This window comes from Microtus oregoni, unplaced genomic scaffold, assembly GCF_018167655.1.
Source record: "Microtus oregoni isolate MIOR12 unplaced genomic scaffold, Mior012 000003F_ref0000135, whole genome shotgun sequence".
Lineage (NCBI taxonomy): Eukaryota > Metazoa > Chordata > Mammalia > Rodentia > Cricetidae > Microtus > Microtus oregoni.
Window position 1 is genome coordinate 61,074,384 of NW_024543062.1, and position 21,359 is coordinate 61,095,742.

Consider the following 21,359-nt stretch of genomic DNA (forward strand, 5'->3'; position numbering starts at 1 on the left):
AAATCGGGGAGTGGGGTGGATGGGGAATCAAGGAAAAGGTGAAGTTTTGGGATGAATCGGCTCTGTTTTAGCCCACATTGTAGCTTTCATCATTTAGTCTTCAAATTAGTGTCTTTTGGTGGAGCAATAACTGTAGATGGAAGTCTCTGTCCTGCCTGGTCCCATAGCTGTTCAGTCACAAAGAAACACACAGAGGCTTATTATTAGCTAGCTCTTACAACTTAATTAACCCATAATTCTTATCTACGTTTAGGTACGTGGCTAGGTACCTTTTCTCAATGAGGCATTCTCATCTCGCTTCCTCTGCATCTCACTGACTACTGCATCTCTGTCTTCCCTCTTCCCAGAATTCTCCTAGTCTGGTCGCCCTGACTTTACTTCCTGCCTGGCTACGGGTCAATCGGTGTTTTATTGAGCCAATACGAGAGACAGATCTTTACAGTGTACAAGAGCATTCTCCCACAGTAAATGACTCAGAGGTTAAGAGCAGTGGCAGCAATTCCAGAGGACCTGGGTTGGATCCTCAGTACCCACATGGCAGCTTACAACTATCTTTAGCTCTAGTCCCAGGGGATCAACATACAGGCAGGCATAACACCCATACACATGATGATAAATAAAATCCCAAGTCAGTGCCTTCCTTTCCACCCCAGCACTAAAGTCGACTCAACATCACTCATTGTTCCCCAACAATTCAAAACAGACAAAAATAAATAAATAGAAGCAACCCAGTTTAAATATTTATTGAGCATCCATCCACTGCCCCCATGCTGTAGCCAGATCACAGGAAATACCGTGGAAGCATGGGGCACTACATTCTGCTGCTTTCGTGGAGTGTCCAAGTTCACAAATAAATATGGTTACCACCGAAACATAACAGTGATTTAAATAAAGTTGTAATAAATATGCGAATCCGCCTTGTGGATCAGTTACAGCATTCAAAGGCACCTTCTATGACTGTCATGTGGACTGCTGAGGAAGGAAGTCTAAAGGGAAGCCTGAGCCAACCATGGAGTCAGTCTGTGTCCAAGGGTCTGAGGTCTGAGCATGGGTATAAACAATGGCTTGAAACGACACGGAGGACGAACGAGGACATCATCCTGACAGACAGTCAGAGCTGGTAGAATTTCTGCATCCAGGTCAGGAGAATGTCCACTTCCCCAAAGGCTTTCACCAAAGCTGCTTCTGTGTCCATCTGCAGTAAATGGAGAGAAAGGGGTCAGGGATATTGACTTCAAGAATAGTTTCCTTCCAGCCTGGCTTGCCTGAAAGGGACCTGACTGCAAATTAGCTGAATCACCTGGGGAATGGCCTCTGATAAATGCATCCACCCTTCACTTGTACCCCATCCATGTGTATTTTGTTTCCAGGGTGAGGAAAAGGGGCTGTTGAGTAGTGGGTAAGGAGCCAGAGAAGAACACAAACCTTGAACATAGAACCATGGGATGCCACCTATGGAAGATGTGGTGAGCTCACTGGGCGGATAAGCATGCTTTTGTACATGCCACCATGGATTTTAGACTGGTGTATCTGCTCTCCCATAAAGTGATCAAAACCAAGCATGTTTTCTTTGAGGGTGAGGGTACTAGGCTTGAGATTTGGATTTTCTTTTGTGTGTTAATCTAGAAAGATATAATGTAATCCTCTATATGTTTTATTCAAAATGAGACCGTTTGAACATTGCAGAAACGATGTGTTGGAAAGTCAGTTATCCACCTTCTTTCTCAACTCTGACATTAGGTACCTGTAAAACTTTCTTTTAAGGGAAGTCCTCAATAGTGAACAATCTTGTAAGGAAAAACAATAGCATTTCTGTTTGAAAACTAACAGGAGAGGACACTAAGAGAGACTTACATAGATCTCATCTACATGGGAAGTAGAAAAAGACAAGATCTTCTGAGTAAATTGGGAGCATGGGGACCTTGGGGGAGAGTTGGAGGGAGTAGGGTAGAGGCAGGGAGGAGAGCAGAGAAAAATGTAGAGCTCAATAAGAATCAAAAAAAAAACCCACTAACAGGAAAAGAAATCACTTCTGCAAAGCAGATGCTTATTTTTGCAAATATACGTGTCTCCCTCCCAGGTCAGGTAGGTCTGGGACTAGCCCAGAGGAGGCACCTGCATTCAAGTCTGCATTTGGTCTCTGGGGCACTCCCCTGTGACAGTTCAAGCTTGCCTGCTTCTGTTGGGTGGGCCCAGTTCCAGCTGCTAGCCTCACCTGTTTGTATGCTCTGCGGAACAGCAGAAACCGCCGGCGTGCGCTTCCGCTGATGGGAAGCATGTCGTTGTCCTTCTGCGGATCAGCAAGAAACATTCCTAAGGTTAGAGAAGAGTGGAGGTTCGCCCCTCCAGCTCTTCCCGGTGCTATCAGGGTGGGGCTCCCAGATCCTGTGAGGTCTGCACTGAGTCCCAACATAGGACAGGCTGTACCTTTCTTCCCACCAAATCTCTACAGTAGAAACGTCATCCCCATTTCACAGACGACAAAACTGAAGCCCAGAGAAGTGGAGCACCTTGCATGGGTTATCTCTCTGATCAGAGCAGATGGAGACCTGAACCTATAACCCTTTTCCGTGACACCCAGGACTTGGTGCTGGGAATGGAAGGATTGGATGGGGGAGGGGCGGATTCTCAAGCCCACCATTTCCCAGGCTCCAGTCCTGATCTACTCACACTAGGCTGCAGTTTTGACGTGATGGCAATAAAGTTGTTGGCCAGAGTGGAGAACTCCTTCAAGAGCTTTAATTTAGCTATTTTGCTGTAGTAGTTTTTGAAAACGGTGTCCAGGTAGAACTTCAGCAGACTGTGGGCAAGGTAACAACTCTCAGCATCCTGGGGAAGAACCAAATCGTTGAGGCATCTGCCAACCCTAACCCTAAAGAGAAAACCCATGTGCCACTCAAAGCAAGATGAATGCCATAGGGTCTCCTTGGAAACGATGGTGGCACTAGACAGATCTGAAGAAATGGCGAGAGTCTTGTAGAACAAGTGATTCATAGCAGGATCCCAGACCCCAGGAAGAAGATGCCCGCCCAAGGTGACTCAGCCATTCTAGATGCTAGCCTGGTTCCCAGGACTCCTGGCTCACCACCCAGACGATATTCCCTTCCTTTTCTACTGTATGACCTCATTAACGCGATGGATCCTGAAAGGCATTTGGACCGGACTTTGTGATTGAGACAGGAAAATGACTGGAAGGAGAAGAGTGAGACACCTGATGCCCTTGAACCCAGCAAGTGCTGTCTGGCCCTTTCTGCTCCCCGAAGCTTGGTGCCCTCAGGGAGCATTCCGTGCATGTCATAGACTGTCTGGAGCACTGGTTCTCAACCTTCCTAACGCAGCAATTCTTTAACACAGTTCCTCGTGTGGTGACCCCCAACCACAACATTATCGTTGCCACTTCATAACAGGAATTTTTGCTACTCTTACGAATTGTCATTAAATATCTGTGTTTCCTGGTGGTCTTAGGCAACCCCTGTGAAAGGGCCATTTGACTCCCAAAGAGGACACAACCTGTAGATTGAGAACCACTGGTCTATGCATATGGTAAGAAGATAGTAGCAGGTGAGAGAAAAGGATGGAGGTGAATTGCCGACTGACTTCAGTAAATGCCCGCTGTATTTCCATAAGCAAAAGAAAGATGGCTGGCAAGGGCCTGACTCAGTGGAAAATGATGCTTATCAACCCCAACCCCCACCCTTTCGCCTACCAACAGAGTAGTAACACCAAATAGAGACCACCCTGCCTCATGTCCTGCCCTGTCCTGTGTAGGGTCACCTCAGAGTAGAAGGGAAGGGCTCCCATCAGCCCCTCTTAGAGAGCTATCCCATTCCCCACTATCTGATTACCGAGACATCCTGAAGAACCTGAGGCTTCAGCAGCCGGATACTTGTGATGCCATCCTGAGTTTGCTTTGGGAACAGAAAGAAAAGATGTCTCCAGGTTAGGGATCTGCGTGTAGGAACCAATCGTGCTAATACACTGTTCCCCAACTCCAAACTCTATCCCATCTGTGAGCTTCGGAGGCCAGAGGGAGCAGAGGAGGACCCAGGAAGGGACATAATGAGCTCGCTCCTGGGGAGGTGGTACAGGTCCTGTCTACAGAAAACCACTAAGCTTACTCATCCCAAAGGGGCATATGTACCCCCAGGGGTCCTTAGAGCCTGACCACAAACTTGAAAAGAAACCTTTGCTTCCTTTAGTCCTATGAGACACAGGAAATGGAGCCTTTCAGGGAGCCACAAAGGGTAAGGTTCATCTCCGTAGTTCACATGGGAACAGGTGGCTGAACCTAGGAGCTGCCTCTTACTCTTGGAGGACTCTCCAAAACCCAGAGCCTCTCACCCTGCTCTTTAAACTTGAGCCAGACTCACCCAGGATGAAGAAGAATCACTCAGGGTCCCTTTTACGCCCTTTGGACTCTGATTCTTTGACTGGTGGCTGGCCACAATGACTGGGCCTCAGGTTCCTCATGTATGGCACTAGGCATATGGAGCCTCCTGACCTCATCAGGGTTCTCTTTGTTTGTTGTTTTGTGCTTTTGAAACAGGGTTTCTCTGTGTATCCTTGGCTGTCCTGGAACTCACTTAGTAGACCAAACTGGCCTCAAACTCACAGAGATCTGCCTGCGGCTGCCTCCCAACTGCTGAGATTAAAGATGTGCGCTACCACCGCCCAGCTCATCAGGGTTCTTATGTATGAAACCGAGAGCTGGAAAGGGATCCATTGTCCTGAAAAGATACCCCCTATAGGGGGAGCACCATGAAAGGATCCAGGGCTAGCCTCTACTTACCACAGCATTCTTCACAGCCCGGAAGGCCTCCCACAGTTCTGGGAGAACGACCCCTTCAACTCGGCAAGGCCCAAATCGGAACTCATGACCCTGGAGCCCTGGCACTTGGTTCCAGAGAAGAAGGATGAGGGTCAGACAGGACAGAGTCTGTAGAGCTGAGCTCATCTGGGTAGAGGAAAGGGCAGGTGCTTCTGCTGAAGGAAAGGAGGCGTTATCCTGAGCCAACCTCTGACCCGGAACCCACACCCCCAAACAACGTTCCCAGAGGTGATACAGCCGCCCTTAGGAGCACACAAATGGGATGCCTGGGGCTAGAAAAATGCTGTGGTTTGCATGTTTCCACCAAACTCATATTTAGATCCGCTCCCTCCTGTGAGGTACATAGAGGCAGGACCTTTAAGAGGATGAGGTTACCACATCTTTGTCTTCTTGAGTGAATTCATGATAGTGTGGATTACTGGTCTATGGGATAGCTAGCATTCAAGTGAGTTTTGTAAAAGCCAGCTCAGCTCTGCCTTGCCTGTGCCTTCTTGTCCCATGATACCAGACACTGTCTGGGACTGAGTATGCAGGCTGTGCTTTGGGATTATCAACCAAAAGGGTTGAGGAAATGTCACCCCGACATTAAATTTGCCAGAACTCTGAGACAAGCATCTTTTCTTTATAAACTATTCAGTGTCTGACGTTCCATTAGAACAACAGAACAGGTCCTAAGACAGGTGGGTTTCCAGGTAAGAACACAGCAAGCCATGTAGGATGCCCCGGAGTGGAGCAAGGGTCTTGCTACCCTCCAGCTCATAGCTGCTGGCGGTGCTACCTCTCTGCCCTCCATCACCGTGTTCATCCACCTCCACACCTGCATCTCCTTCCTTCTCTATCCCAGTCCTCCCGGCCACCAACAGAAATGGGACCAAGAGGAAGGAAGAAGAATTTGGCCAAGAGCACAAGAGACCCCAGACTCAGGAGAAGAAAGAGCTCACTTCATCCTTTGGTTTCTAGGACCCGATTTTGAGTCCTAGAGCAGCTTCTACAGATCTATTTCTTCGTCAGGAGGCAAGCAGCCTTCACCCCGTAACACAAGGTAGCCCAGGGTTGTTAACAGAGGCCCACAGGGAGAGGCACAGGAGGCAAGTCTGGGTCACACGCTTAAGTCTGCCACCTCAGTTGGCAGACGCGCTCCTAAGAACTGATCTTTCCAGTAAGCGAAATCAGAAGAAAGGGCATGAGTTCCAGGTGAGTCATTCTCAAAATGCTTCTCTGAAGGGCCCGTTAGGAATGACTGTGTGGCAGCCCCTCAAGCGGGAGTCAGCGCCGTGCCTCCATGACTACCACAGAAAACTGTTTGCCGTGCCCCCCTGGCTCTTTGCTTCTCTTCTCTCCCCTCTTTACTCCTCTGCCCCATTTTCTACAACCATATAGGAGCCGTCTTAGTCATGTCCTTGCCTGACACCTGAAGAAACTGTCTCCCAACCCCAGAAGGGCAGAGAGGGCAGAGAATAAATACCTGGGATAGGGAACAGGTGCCCAAGGCCAGAGCCCATTGTCAAAAATCTTCCCATTCTCTTCTAAGTGCTATAGGCTTCCCAACTCCTCTTGAAGTCCATCTCTGGGTCTCTTATCCCCCTGGCCTTCCTCCCATACAACCCCAATCCTCCTTGGTGTAAGCTGGAATAATCAACTCCTCATTCCGTTATTTCAAGAGGTCGGTATCTGCCAATCAGCCCTTAAGCCGGCATTCCCAAAAAAAAGGCCACAGCCTAAAGCTTCAGAGCAAAGGCTACGGGCAGCCCCCACGGCTCACCTCAGGTCCTGAAGTGATGCTAGAGGCTGCTGATGAAAGTGGCTGGTTCTTTTTGTGGTGGAAAAGTTGGGCAAGCTCCTCAGCATTCATCGGTAGAGGATATCCTTGTAGGTAGCAAGCTCCCGTCTCAGTTGTGTATGCAGGCAAGGGAGCTTGGAGAACTGTATATAAGGGGTCTGGCAGGCAGGGGCGGGGGCAGAGAGGAATGCAGAGGAAGGGAAATTGGTCATGCTTCCCCAGAGAATTACTTCACCACCTAGTCACCCTTTGCTGGGAGACAAGGAGGGAAGTGCAGACACCAGTCCCTCAGGTGACCTCACTGTCTGGGAGCAGAGGCAGTCACTTTCCTAGCATCTCTGAACTGTAGTTCCTACAGCTACAAATTTTTATTTTTAAAGATTCCAAATTATGCCCAGTGTTACATGCATGTCATCCCAGCACTTGGGAGGTAGAGGCAGGAAGATCAGAAGTTCAAATTCATTCTTGGCTACATAGTCCATTTAAGACCTGTCTGAGTACTTGAGCTCCTAGTAAAATAAACAGAAGCAACAACAAAAACAAAACAAACAAACAAACAAAATAGTCTATCTGATCTACTTTCCCAGAGAAAAGGTGTGAGGAGAAAATGTAAAAGCAATACAAAAGTACTCTGTATATTCTCTATACATGGAAACTGTAGTGATATTTCATTTGTTTTTTAATAAATAAAGTTATTTATTTATTAAAGTTCAGGAGTAAAAAAGCTGCACTGATCAGCTTTACAGACCAGGTAGTAGTGCATGCCTTTAATCCCAGCCCTAGAGAGGAATATAAGACGGGAGGAGATAGCTCTCAGACACAGTCTCATTCTGAGATTCCTGGAGGCAGGATCGCCATTTCAAACTGAAGTAGAGGTGAGAGCCAGTGGCTGGCTGCTTTGCTTTTCTGACCTTCAGGCTGAACCCCGATTTCTGTCTCTGGGTTTTTGTTACTCATGCAACAGTAAACTTTGCATTACTATGCAGATTACCAGTCTGTTATACTATATACTATCAAATTCATTCAGCAATTATGCTCTATCTGTGTTGGAGCAATAGCCCGGAGACCAAGGCTAGCCCATAAATACCTTTCTTTAATCCTCAGGGCCAGGCATCTTAGGAGTTTCCTGACTTGCATCCACCCAGTCTCCGGGGTTACAATTGCCCTGAGTATATCTCTCCTTAAGCACTAGGAAAAATAGTAATGTATGCAGGGACAGGCCCACAAATTTGGGGACCCTAGTACCCCGATAAGCTAGCCTAGGCCTAGGGTGAATGATGGAAGTACCAGTGTAAGCAAGAGACCTGACCGTGTCTCTTCCACGCTCACAACAAGGGCATCGCCGAGGTTATGCATCTCCAAAGGCGTACCCAGAACTTGGGCATGTAGAACGGCTGACTGAAAACACACACGGAGCAAGAAAAGCACAACCAGGTTGGCCACAGAAGCCTGGGGTATACAGGTGTGTCGTGGGAACTGAAACTGTCCCTGAGAGCTGTGCAGACTGAGAAGACCGGGGTAGGGGGGCGGTGATTAAATTGGTTTAACACTTCCTATAGGTTTTTGCCCCTGTCCTGGAGGAACACAGTCTGGGAACCAGTGGGCTAAGAAGTCAAAGGTTGGCCATCCGCAGGCCGAGGACAGATCCAGCATGTCACTGCTCAACTACAAGCAGCTCGCGTCTTGAAAATAGCTTTACGCTTCTTAGATCAATGGCAAGAGGAACCAGAAGAAAAATTTTATTTTGTGACAGTTGAAAAACAAAGTGATATTCAGATTTCAAGTATGTGTGAGCAGGTCACAGTTACACCTTGACGGGCTGCTTTGGAATCGCAGCAGAGGTTACACGGCAGCGAGTGAGACCGTGAGAGCCACAAGGCTTAAAACATCCACTCTGCGGCCCTTTGCGGAAGTTCACCACACCCTGCTAGAAATCACCCTCTGCACGGTCCAAACATCTCCTTAGGCCCGGTCCAGGCAAAAGACATGGACAGTAAAGTAACAGACAAGAGGTGGAATGCCATCCGCTCAGAGGGAAGAAAGGACAGGACGTGGCATGGACCGTTGACAGAGCGGGAGGATGGTCTCCTGCTGTGTGTGCCAGCAGCAGCCTTCTCTTCACGGCACACACTGCTCTGCTCTATTGGCATTCTTGACCAGCAGCCTGCTCTCTGTTGCTCTGAGTCCTCTTGTTTCTGGAGACGCTGAGTGTCACATTCCTGTCAAAAGAATTCAATAACCATGCCCTAGTTGTAATAGGACATAGATCTCAGAACTTAAGGCTAGCCCGTAGTTACCTTTCCATCCATCCCTACATCATTCCTAAAACCTACTTTCTGCTTTTGGGGAAAAAAAAAAAAACAGGTTAAGGAGTAGGGCAAGAGGCCAAGGGGAGGAGAGAGCAACTAGGCAGCGAAGGCAGGAAGCTGAGAGGCAAGGACCTCAGCTTAGCTGCAGCTCTAAGCGTCTGCTGACGGACTGAGAACTGACTGAGGAGCTAGGCTGGTTCCAGGGCAGGCAGGAACAGTGCCAGAAGGCTGATGATCCTGGCACGGCTCTGTCTGAGGAAGGGAGCACGAAACTGTGACAGTCTGCTCTCGGGTGAGCCTCTCACCATGCTGCCCTAAAAAGGAAGATGAGAAGAGAAAACAGAAGCCCTGGCCCAGATCCCTGGATTCTGACTACAGGCTCCATCGGTAGCAGAGCTGGCTTCCTATGCAAGCTGTTCAGGTGTTCCCTCAGCCTTGTCTTCATCTTCATAACAGAGGCCCCAGTGGGCCATGGGGACAGAGTGGCACACAGTTCTGCCCCAGAGTATGGTCCATGAGCAAGCACTAACTCTGTTGATTGAGTGCCAAGCCTTCCCCAAAGCTACTGAATCGGAGTGTTCATTTTAAGAGATGCCTAAGGTGGCTCTCATTACATTGTGAGACGTGGATTCATAAAGCACCCGAGGGGCTTCTCCCAGTGCAATCCACATGGAAAACATTTAGGACCCAGGGGGTCCAAGTTGAAGGAGAAAGAGCTAAAACAGGAGTTCTTGGTGGATGGTTTTGTCACCAGGCAACTGTGGGCAGCGTTTGGGAACACTTTTGGGTGTCCTGACGATGGGCACTACTGACATGCAGTGGGCTGGACTGGAATGCCACTGAGCTCCTGCCGTGCTCATCTCTGCCGTCTCCGGGGAGACTCATGTCATCCAAGACATGAGCAGTGCTGTCGTGTAGCGCTCAGTAGAGGGCAGATTCCACACTTACGCAGATTTCATTCCCCCCTTGAAACTCCTCTAAAGGATCTCAGCCACGCTGGAGCTGAGTTTCTCTCTGCTTCAGGAGGAAATGGAAAGCTTACTAAACCTGAATTGCCCCTTCCTAAGGGGTTGGAAAATACCCAGCAATAGAGGAGCAATGAGCATGTTAGTTATAATTTCTTGAAGGCCAAAAGATAGGAGAGAGTCATGACATCACTTTTCTTCCAACGAATTGAGCTTAATCTTTATTTTAAGAGATGTTTATCTCCCCACGGTGGGGAAAACCCATGCCGTAATGATGTGGGACACCTGGGCATTCCATGAGTCCTTTGCCCTAGCAGCGGAACCAGTGAGAGAGGGCCAGTCTACCCCCCCTCTCCTCCTCTCCTCTCTTTCTAAATAGAGTTTCACTAGGCTCCCCAGACTGGCCTTAAATTATTGATGTTTCTGCCTCAGGTTCCTAAATGCCTGAATTAATATGATACAGTTGTGTGACATGCTCAGAAAAGGCAAAGCTACAGGGGCAGAGAGCAGGCTAGCTGCTGCCCATGACTGGGGTGGGAGCAGAGCGAGTGTGGGCAATGGGAGTGAATGGTAAAGCACACACTGTTCGCGTAGGGGATAACCAAGTGTTCTCAGGCAGTGGTCCTCAGCCTTCCTAACACCACGACCCCTTAGTACAGTTCTTCATGCTATGGTGACCCTTCAGCCATAAAATTGTTTTGTTACTACTTCATAACTGTAAGTTTGCTACTGCTTTGAATCGTAATGTAAGTAATATGATATCCAGATGGTCTGAGGTGACTCCTGTGAAGGGTTGTTTGATCCTCAAAGGGTAGTGATCGAGAATTACTGTTCTAAAGTTATAGCGTGGTGATGATTGCTCAACTCTAAATATATTTTAAAGCTATCAGATCCTATGCTGTAGCAGGTGACCACAGGGATCACCTTCAAGTTTGCTTTTTCTAAAGAATAGGAAAGAATGAAGGGAGGGAGGGAGAGGAGGCCTCAATGGTAATAAGATGTAGCTCATTCTCATAGTCACTAAGGTCAGTCCCAAAATGCTACCCTTTTCCTTGTGTCCCATCCATCCTCCCCACCTACAAGTTACTTACTAGACTTACAGAAAGCATTGCTTTCCCCTTGCCTTGCGCTCCCATGACAACAACGGTCTGTTCTTGTGTCATCAACGCCATCCTTCAACCCTGAATTTTATCCATCGCAGAATTCCCTTCTGGTACATGACAGGAGTTTAGTCCGCACTGTTGGATAAGGGGATGTCATATGACTGATGTGACGTCATTCCTTCTCTTCTCTGGCACACAACTCTTAAAATCCTTGAAATGACAATTGTCTTTTTTATGCTACTAAGACAGGCTTTAGGATAGAGTCTACTTGCTGTGGAAGCAACCAGGTCTCTAGAGAAGTGAAGTTCAACCCCCTGCCCTATGCACACACCTCTAGGTAGGAAGAGAGGCTGACGATTGAGTTCCTCACTGAGGGCCTATGGCTCAATCCTTCTTAGGGACTCAGAGTTAGGCACACTCCCAGATAGGCAGATAGAGAGAGAGGCCATGGCTAGGTAATAAAGGTGACAAACTTCCGATTGGCTGGCTTCTTCCTCACTCTCCTGACCTGAGACAAAAGCCTGGCAGCTTAAAACAAAGGCATTGTGGGCTTTTTCTTCTACCAATAGGCCACTTCTAACGGACTGACCCAACAAGTTCAAAGCCCAATCAGGATACACAGCTGGGCGGTGGTGGCGCACGCCTTTAATCCCATCATTCAGGATGCAGAAGAGGCAGGAGGATCTCTGTTAGTTTGAGGTCAGTCCGGTCTACAGAGTGAGTACCAGGACAGCCAGGGATACATAATGAAACCCTGTCTCAAAAAATCAAAAACAAACAAAGATACATCTACACAACAGTTGTGAGCCCATCAGCCATCCTGTCTTTCTTCAAACTGACAAACCCTAAATTGGGGGAGGAAGACGCTTCTGAGACTTTATAACCCGAGCCTTGGAGAAGAGGCTGCATTTTTGATCCCCCAGCCCCCATCTGCTTTGTGGAGGGTCTTCTCCTCCATGTGTCTGTTGGATGCATGTATTCCCCCAACACACAACAGATGCCTTTCTTCAGCCGCTGATTCTCTTGCTCCTGTTTGCCTTGTGAAAATGTCTTTGCTGCTACCTTCCTTTTAAATCTTTAACTGGCAGAGAAAACAAATCCATTCAAGACCCCAGGCGACAACACTTCATGCCTATGCAATGAAAACCCCAAAGGGCAGGGTTCAGGAAATTTCCTGGTGGCACCAGAAGGCAGTGTGCTCAGGCAGGCTGTGGAGGCTCTGTGAGCCTTGGCTCATGCCTCCTCCCCTCGTGTTTCTTCCACTTGGCAGTTACTGAATAAATAAGCTGTTTTCCTGATTTCTACGGGTGTTTCAAGACTAAGACAGAGGTCATAATAAGAACCTTCAATTTTCTAGTTGTTTGCTCGGAAGCAGAGTGGTAGCCTGGACTTGCAATTAACGGTTGAAGTGAGGATGGTCCCCCCACACATACCCTGCCACCCCATCAGGGGGACCTACCTTGAGAAGGTTAGTGTTCACTGTCTACCTCACGAGAACTCTACTCACCTAGGAGGCCAGCCTCCAGGCACACCTGTGAGGGTTGAGTCACCCTCTGGACACACCTGTGAGAGAGTATCTTGTTTGGGTTAATTCAGGTGGGACGACATTGATGAGTTCCCAGTCAGCCTGGGAAACAGTACAACTATGTCTCCAATCTTAACTAACTCCATATTTTCAAGGATGCCTCTTAAGATTTCTTATCCACATGAATGTGTGATGGACATTTCACTCATTCCCACATGTTTACATGTTTCCTCTTTTTAGATGGGCAGGAAAAACTATACACCGCCATTTCATTGGCGTTAGTTATGGCAGCGTGATGGCGAGACCAACGAAGGACTGGAAAGGTGTGCCATGCCAGCTGAAGCCCATGCACAACTCCTCTGATCTCTCATGCCTGCTCTTATTGAGTTGGTATCCCATGCTCCCTCATCAGCCTCCCACGCTGATATCTGTCACATGGCTAAGAAAAGTAAGACATGATTTTGTTGTATTAAGCTCCTGAACAAGGTTAGGGATAGCTCCTGCTGCAAAGTTGCCCTAAACTAACTACTGAAGAAAGGATATCAGAAAGGAGACAGACAGAAGCACTCCTAAAGCATCTCAATGGATTTCAACACCACCACTGGGAAACAAATTTAGATGGCTATAAACAATGCCACAGCCTGCTCCTACAGGGGACGTGGCTCTGTTGTAGGCAAACCTGTATTTCTGTGTGCTATTAACATAGATTGGTGTGAGTCAGAGATTCTCAATTCCCTCTTTAATGGCAGACACTGGTTTCTCCCGGAGCACAGTGCCTGGTGGTGCATTCAGCAGCATGAGGTCACAGAGCGTATGCCTTGATCTAGCAATTGCCTGGGCGGTTCACTCAGGGCCACAGAGTGGGTACAGCAGCTCCACAGCTGTTAGCAGAAGACTGAGAGCTGAGCCCCAGAAGAGCCTTTGACTCATGGTGAGAGGGACAAAGGGACACACTTAAAGAGGCCTTGGATGATAACAGAGGCTTAGCTCAGTCAACAGAGAGAGACTCTTAAAACAGACAAAGAAAACTGGCTAAGGCTCAGCAGGTCTGTTCTTGCCCCAGAATAAGAGAAACTAAAGATCCTGCCCTGAAAAGCTTGCATGTGAGGCTTGAAATGCAGCCTTCTCGTGGATTCGTAGCCAATATGGTTCCCATTTTCTTTTGGCTCCTGAGCTTTAGCTTTTGTCCATAGCTCTGTGACCAGGCACAGGAAATCAAAGAAAGGATGAGAAACGAAACAACCATGGATGGGGCTTTCTCTATGCAGATTTCATCTTCCAGAGAAAGTCCTCTTGTAGAACCCCTTTAGCCAGGAAAAGGAAGAAAGGGTGCTTTCCTCCGCTGGGTCTGTCCTGCCTGGAAAAGTGACCACCCCTCGCCCCAGGCCCTGGGGATGGCGCCACAGCACACTGGATCTAGTTGCTTCATCTGCTCAAGTGAGTGTTTTCCCACAATAAAGCAGAGATGCTGCTGCTGATGGTGGCGGCGGCGGTGGTGGTGGTGGTGGTGGTGGTGGTGGTGGCGGCGGCGGCTAGGGTAACTTGAATGGCCCTGTTTCTGTAGCCTGTGATTAAATTTAGAGTTGAAGGCTGAAGAACTGATTTAGTGGTTAAGAGCACTTGCTGCTCTTCTAACTCTGACTTTAGGATCTCCAACATCCTCTTTTAGCCTTCCCAGGTGCATGCATGTGCATGTGCGCGCGTGTGCATGTGCACACACACACACACACACACACACACACACACACACACACAAAGAGAAATATTTTTTAATTAGAAATGAAAAATTTCCAGTCTCTGTGGTCCATCTATTCTTTTAAATACATCAGGCTTATGCGGAATTTCCTGGAGAATTCCCAAAGGTGTGATCCTCATAAATCCATGAACCTGCCTGTGCTTCAGGGCCAGTGCCCCAGTGATGGTGAAAACAGGCTGCACTCTTCAGCTTCACACCTGATCAGCTTCACACCTGATGCAGACTCAGTGCCTCAGAGTCGGCGAACCAGCTTTCCCCACTTACACTCAGCGCTCACATGTGGCACTATGAAGTTGGGGTTGGTGTGGTGGTTTAAATAAGAATGACCCTCTTAGGCTCAGATATTTGAACACTTAGTTACCTAGGAGTGGAACTCTTTGATAGGATTAGAAGGGTCAGGGGGTATGGCCTTGTTGGAGGAAGTGTGTCGCTGAGGGTGGGCTTTGTGGTTTTTAAAAGCCCACACCCTGCCCAGTGTTTCTCTCTATCTCTGTGTGTGTGTGGGGGGGGGGGGTATGCTCATGCTTGCGCGTGTGTGCATCTGTTTGTGTGCCTGTAGACCAGGATGCATCTCTCAACTACTACTGTACACCATGCCTGCTGCCAGGCTCCCCACCATGATGATAATGAACTAAGCCTCTGAAACTGTAAGCCAGCCCTCAATTTAAAGGTTTCCTTTCATAGAATTGCCTTCATCATGATGTCTCTCCCCACAGCAATAGGACAGTGATTAAGATCCTCAGTAACCATGGCATTGGTTCCTATTACTGGATCAAGACCACAGTGCCAAATTTGTTTCCCTTTCATGGTAATTCATCCTTGAAGATTAAGGTTGTCACCAAGCGCCTTTCAGTCTGGCCCCTCTCCACGTCTATGAGCCATGTCTGTGGGTGCCTGAACCCTAGGTGTGACAGATTTCAAGTTCTTTGGTTGCATTGTAACCCAGAGGAAGTAAATGACAGCGTTGCCTCCCTTGCTGGCAAGGTAGGGAGGGTGGGTGGGACTCTCTGCTCTACTCCAATAAACCAGCAGTTATGCAACACTTTACAAAATACATCTTACAATGTGATAGTCACTGAAGCCCTGTGAGATAGATTAGACGGATTATCTCTGTCTGTTTGGATTCTGAAGCCAAAGCAAGGTTTAGTTACTATCCTAAACCCATAGAACAAAAACTACCTAAAACAGTAACTACCTGGAATAAATCCTATTTGAGGTTCAGTCTTCATATTTGGAAAATCTCAGAGCTATCTATATTGGTATCTGAACATATATGTATATATAGATTATAGATAGATCAATAGAGATACATTTTTAAATTTAGTATGTGTGTTTGTGTATGTGTGTGTATGCATGTGCGTGGAGGTCAGAGAATAGTTTGTGGGTTTGTTTCTCTTCTTCCACCATGCGAGTTCTTAGGATCGAACTCAAGTTCCTTAGGCTTGGTGACAAGCATCTTAACCCACTAAGCCATCTTGCAGGCTCACAAAGATAAAATCTAAGCTCAGCTTGATCTTCTACAGCAAACCAGTTTTTGCCTCTGGAGAAGGTCAGGAGATGGGGAACCATAAGTCACCTTATTCTACAGCCTGAGACTATCCAGAGCTCATTTTCTCATCCTACTACAGTTGGCCTACTTCCAAGTCATTACTCCTGGGGCTTAGGTCGTTAGGGTCTCCTGAAGCCCAGCCAGGAGGTTGTCAGGGCTCTTCTTCAGTAGGTTCTGAATATGTTGTGTATTTGTTGTCTTAGGTCTGTCAATTCTTAGAAAGGTCTCTGTAGCTTCTCAGTCTCCTAAAATTGTATTCGCTTTTGTGAATTTAAACTGCATTCCTATGGGAAAGGTGGTCCCCGGTGCAAGGCTCAGTTTGTTCTCTGGCATTCCCTCCTCTTTTTCACCAGTGTCAAGATAACACACACATACCCCACAGCTTAGCCATTCCTTTATGGGTGTGCACGTAGGTTGTTTCTGATAATTCATGATCTAAAATGAAATTTAAATAAGCAACCAGGTGCAAGTCTTTGCATAGACATGCACTTTGTTTTCTCTTGGATAAATACCTAGAAAGTGGGTGATCAGGCGTGTGGAAGAGGCTTGCTTGACTTTTAAGAAAGTGCCTGGAATATGCGCTATATTGGTAACTTATGGCATGCTGTTGAAGCCCCTTGAAAGCAGACTATAAGAGCAAGGAGGACCCCCTTGTCACAGACTCCAGAATCTTTAACTCTAGTGATGTCCTGGGTCAGGTTAGCCACCTCCACCTGTTAACAAGAAGAGAGAAGAACAAAACAGCCCTAGGGTGCAGACGCTGTGTCCCTGAGAACAGCTAAAAAGTAAAACACTGCCAGCAGGGGTTACTAAGGTTTGTCCCAGATATAAAATGCTCACTGTGGGGGGGAAGGGCAGCAATGGAAGCAGAAAGCTCATTGCCTGGAGGCCAGGGAGGCCCCCTACCCAGGGCAGTCTTCACAGGAACTCTCAATTCTGGTTCTGCTGGGTGTTTGGAAGCTCCCATTGCTTTCCACTGGCTCCCTCACTTGGGCTACTCCAGTTCCTCTACTGAGTGTTGAATTGCCATGAATTGGATGGTGTTTGGTTCTCTTTTGCTTCCTTCTGTCTGCTATTTGTTAAATATACTTTTACTTTTGCTTGCCACAAACTTAACAACTTAATATACATTCAAGACCGAAAACATGGCCATTATTGTACAGAACGTCAAACTACTTTTTGAAGCCATTGTATTTGCTTCACATCCCCCAACACAGTGAAGGGTTACTTCTGTTCTTCCACACCACACCCACTCAACACTTGGGATAGTCTCTTCCTTCCTTCCTTCCTTCCTTCCTTCCTTCCTTCCTTCCTTCAACAGAACCTCACACTGTTTGAGCTGGCTACCCTCTCACCTCAGCCTTCAAGGACAGGGACTGCAGGCCGATGCCGCTGTCCCCAGTGCAGACAGTCTTAATTCTGTTTTAAGGGCAGTGCTGCGTCATCTGTCTCACTGTTAAGTTCGCAGTTACGCAAATGGGAGCAATGGTGAGCGCCTCTTGTGCGCCTTTCTGGCACCTCTTTATCTATTTGGGGTTTTGTTCAAACCTTTTGCCTAATTTTTATTGCACTGTTTTCTTATCGTCAAATTCTGACTGTTCTGGACTTCTAGGATGTAAGTTTCTTCAGATAGAAAGTGTTCAAAGAGGGCCTAAGCTCTTTCAGATAGAGGGCTTCCAAATATGTTCTCTGGACAATGAATTTTCTTTTCATTTTTTAAAAATGGTTCTTTTTTTTTTTTTGGTTTTTCGAGACAGGGTTTCTCTGTGGCTTTGGAGCCTGTCCTGGAACTAGCTCTGTAGACCAGGCTGGTCTCGAACTCACAGAGATCCACCTGCCTCTGCCTCCCGAGTGCTGGGATTAAAGATGGTTCTTGCCGGGCGGTGGTGGCGCACACCTTTAATCCCAGCACTCGGGAGGCAGAGGCAGGCAGATCTCTGGGAGTTCGAGGCCAGCCTGGTCTACAAGAGCTAGTTCCAGGACAGGAACCAAAAGCTACGGAGAAACCATGTCTCGAAAAATCAAAAAAAAAAAAAAAAGATGGTTCTTAATGAGCAGCCAAAAACAAAAACAAAACCGAAAGACAAAACAAAACAAAAACCTTTGATGAAGTCCAGATTACAGATGTGTTTTTTCATGGCCGGTGATTTCAGTGTCATGTCTGAGGACATTAAGCAATTCAAAGTCCACAAAGGTTATCAAAACATCCAAGTGTCATTTAGCGAGGCTTACAGTCGTAGGATGTCCACTTAGTCCATTGCGATGAAGTTTTAAAGAATGGAGTACAGGCCTTTCCCCGACTTGCTCGTCTGTCCTGGGCTCTGTCTGGCCTCACGCTTGTTTCACCTTGTCTTGCTTGTTAGCATTTTGTAAAAGTTCGAGGTCAGATAGTATTAATCCTTTCATTTTCTTATTTTCCAAATCCCAATATTTCATACAATTATGATCTGTTCTGTTATGTTCCATGGTAAGTGTTTTATTGTTGTTTGTTTCTTGGTTTGGGTTGTTTGCTTTCCAGGCAAGGTTTCTCTGTGTAACAGCCCAGACTGTCCTACAACTCACTCTGTAGACCAGGCTGGCCTTGAACTCACAGAGATCCGCCTGCCTCTGCCTCCCAAATGCTGGGATTAAAGGCTTGCGCCACCTCTGCCTGGCTACTTTATTCATCCTGTCTGAGGAGACTTGCGGGATTTTCACTGTCATTGTAATGCACTGTATAGATCACCCTGGGCCATTCTGGTGTCTTAACACTGTGGAGTCTTCTCGCTCATGAACGTGGCAGACTCTCCTCCTCGGCTCTGCCTCTTATTTCTCCCGTAATTGCTCACAGCTTTCAGCACAGCTCTCAGGCTTTGAAAGAGAGATCAGCAGCCGAAGAGGCAGCTGTGAAAGCCTGAGGACTGGAGTTCCAATCCCCAGAGCCTACAAGATGCCTGGTGGGTATTGCTTTCCACCTGTAATTCTAGCCTGGAAGGTGGACACAGGGGATCCCCAGGGCAAACTGACTCACAAGACAAGCCACGCACCAGCAAGTTCCAACTTCACTGAGAGACCCTGCCTCAAAGAACAAGGTGGAAGAGCAAGCAAGGAAGATCCCCAACACCAGCCTGGGGTCTCCACACACATGCATACACACACAGCCCCACATGTCTGAGCCCACACATGTGCAGACATGCATACTCACATACGTGTGTACCACACATAGAAAGATGAAAAAATAGATCCTTCAAACTTAAAAGTTTTTAAAAGATTTATTTATTTATTTTATGGGCATATGTGTTTGTCTGTGTGAGTCTATGCATAACCCCATTAGGCCAGAAGGCATATGATCCCTTGGAACTGGGGTTACAGGTGACTGTGAGCCCCCATGTGAGTGCTAGGAACTGTTCACAGGTGTAGTAATATAAGCGGCGGGGCTGCGTCCCCAGCACCCCGGCTGCCTGGCTAGCTTATGCTCTGAAATAATTACATGGACATTGTATTCTTTTAAACACTGCTTGGCCCATTTCTATCTAGCCTCTTCTCGGCTAACTCTCGCACCTGGACTAGCCCATTTCTAGTGTAGCCCACGAGGTGGCTTACCAGGGAGATTCTAGCCTACGTCCATCCTGGGTTGGAGCTTCATCGCGTGTGCCTCAGAGAGCAGAGCTCTCGCGTCCACCCTGGAGATGGGAGCATGTCGTCTCTGCTCCAGAGCAGAGCTGTGGAGTCTGAGCTCACTTCCTCTTCCTCCCAGCATTCTGTTCTGTTTACTCCTCCCACCTATGTTTTAACCTATGAGGGCCAAGCAGTTTATTGCTTAACCAATGAAATCAACAGATTGATATATGACACTCCCACATCACCGAGGTCCTCTACAAGAGTAGTAAGAGCTCTAAACAAACCACTGAGATTTATCTCTAGCCCCACTATTTTAATTTAATTTAAGTGTGTGTGTGTGTGTGTGTGTGTGTGTGTGTGTGAATTTGAACAACCCTGAGTGCAGTGCCCAAAGAGACCAGAAGAGGACATCAGATGCCCTGATGCTAGAGTCAGGCAGTTGTGAGCCACCCACCCGATTCAGAGTCTGGGAAGGGAACCTGGTCCCCTGCAAGAATAGTATGTATTCTTAACCACTGAGCCGTCGCTCCAGCCCTGTTCTTTCAAAAGTTATCTTCAAGTATTTCAAGTCTTGGTATTACTATAATTAGCAATTTTTGTTTAACTTCGGTTCCATTAGGGTGCTGTTGAGATGTAGAAACACAGTTGGGTTTTGTATCTGCTTTGTAAGTTCTGTCTTCTCACCAAGACTTCTTATACTAGCAGCTTGTGGTGGCTTTCGTTGGCCAGTCCGACCTAGATAAGAAGTCCTTCACAGACACGGAGAGCAGCCCATGTTTCTAATCTGGATGGCGTTAGTTCATTCTTGAATGAATTGAGGTTACATTTACTGGAAGCACCAGGACTTTAACTGCAGCCCCACCTCTGCCACAGCTTACTGTGCAGCCTTTGACAAGCCACTTTCCCTCTCTGAAACTCGGCTGCTCTCTGAACTGATCAGCACGTTCTCTGTGCTGGGTTAGTAAGACAGAGAACACGCTCTGAGTGGCACTGGGCTCCCCTGACTCATGCCTCCTGGCCTCTGAGCGTGCTGCATCTTCGCCTTCCCGTTAAGGGTTGAGTCACTCCTCTCATGAGAGCTGAGGTGAGTGTGTCACCTGTGTTCTCCTGGCCTTCCAGCGAAACAGGGAGTGGCCGTAGCTCATCACGCCTTTGCCCTTTGCTGTGCCGCCTGCCGTGGGAGAAGCCCAATCTGCGGAGCAAAGCGGAGTTCCCAGCAGAGGTCCAGCTACGCAACAAACAACAAACAAAATGGAATTTGGTTTTGTTTGTTTGTTTTTACATCTTAATTTTTTATTTAAACACTGTCCCCTCTCTTACTTTTGGATTGAGTAGTTTCTGACAACATAGTATTGGGTGAGGTGTGCTAAGACGGGTGGAGCAGGGAATATTTAGAACCTGAGGAAAAAACACAGTCTGTTCCTCTAGGAACCAAAGGTTCCAGCTAGGAAATGAAGGTCTTGTCCAACTACATGGAGGCGAACACACACAAGTCAGAGCAAATTAGGCTGGAAAGGCCTGACTCTGGAAAAAGAATTCGGACTGCCACAAAGTCATGGTGGAAACGAGGAACAGAGCGGGTCCTTTCTATTGTTAGAAACACGAATCTCTGGCCCTCTTTTCTAGGTGGGAGATGTTATGCCTTCTGAAAAGGAGCCCGTCTCTCACCAGAGGGAAAGTGAATCCAGGCTTCCCGGCATCCAGAGCAAGAGGCCATCCGTTTGGCCCTCCTGATCATATACACCCATTCCAGGAGCAGAACCACACAGGCTTCTCTGGGCTACGAAAGGGAAGATAGCAGCAGACTCTTCTGCTGCCCTGAGACGTGGTGAAGCCAGCGTGTGGAAACAAATCCAGAACCACCTATATGATACTACTGCTTCCACGTTGATAGAGTTCTGTAGAAATATTTCCAACAGCAACAAAAACAAACTCCCAGGTGAA

At 47.5% G+C, this 21,359-nt stretch overlaps 1 protein-coding gene across 1 annotated transcript; it reads right to left on the reverse strand.

Annotated features, from left to right (window-relative positions):
* Nucleotides 1-980: 980 nt before the first annotated feature.
* On the reverse strand, nt 981-6,680 carry Il24 (interleukin 24). Its single transcript, XM_041648676.1, is given in 7 exon segments — nt 981-1,195; nt 2,216-2,290; nt 2,671-2,829; nt 3,846-3,908; nt 4,790-4,983; nt 6,591-6,623; nt 6,626-6,680. Coding segments are annotated over 7 exon segments (663 nt in total). The 3' UTR covers nt 981-1,111.
* Nucleotides 6,681-21,359: the final 14,679 nt, after the last annotated feature.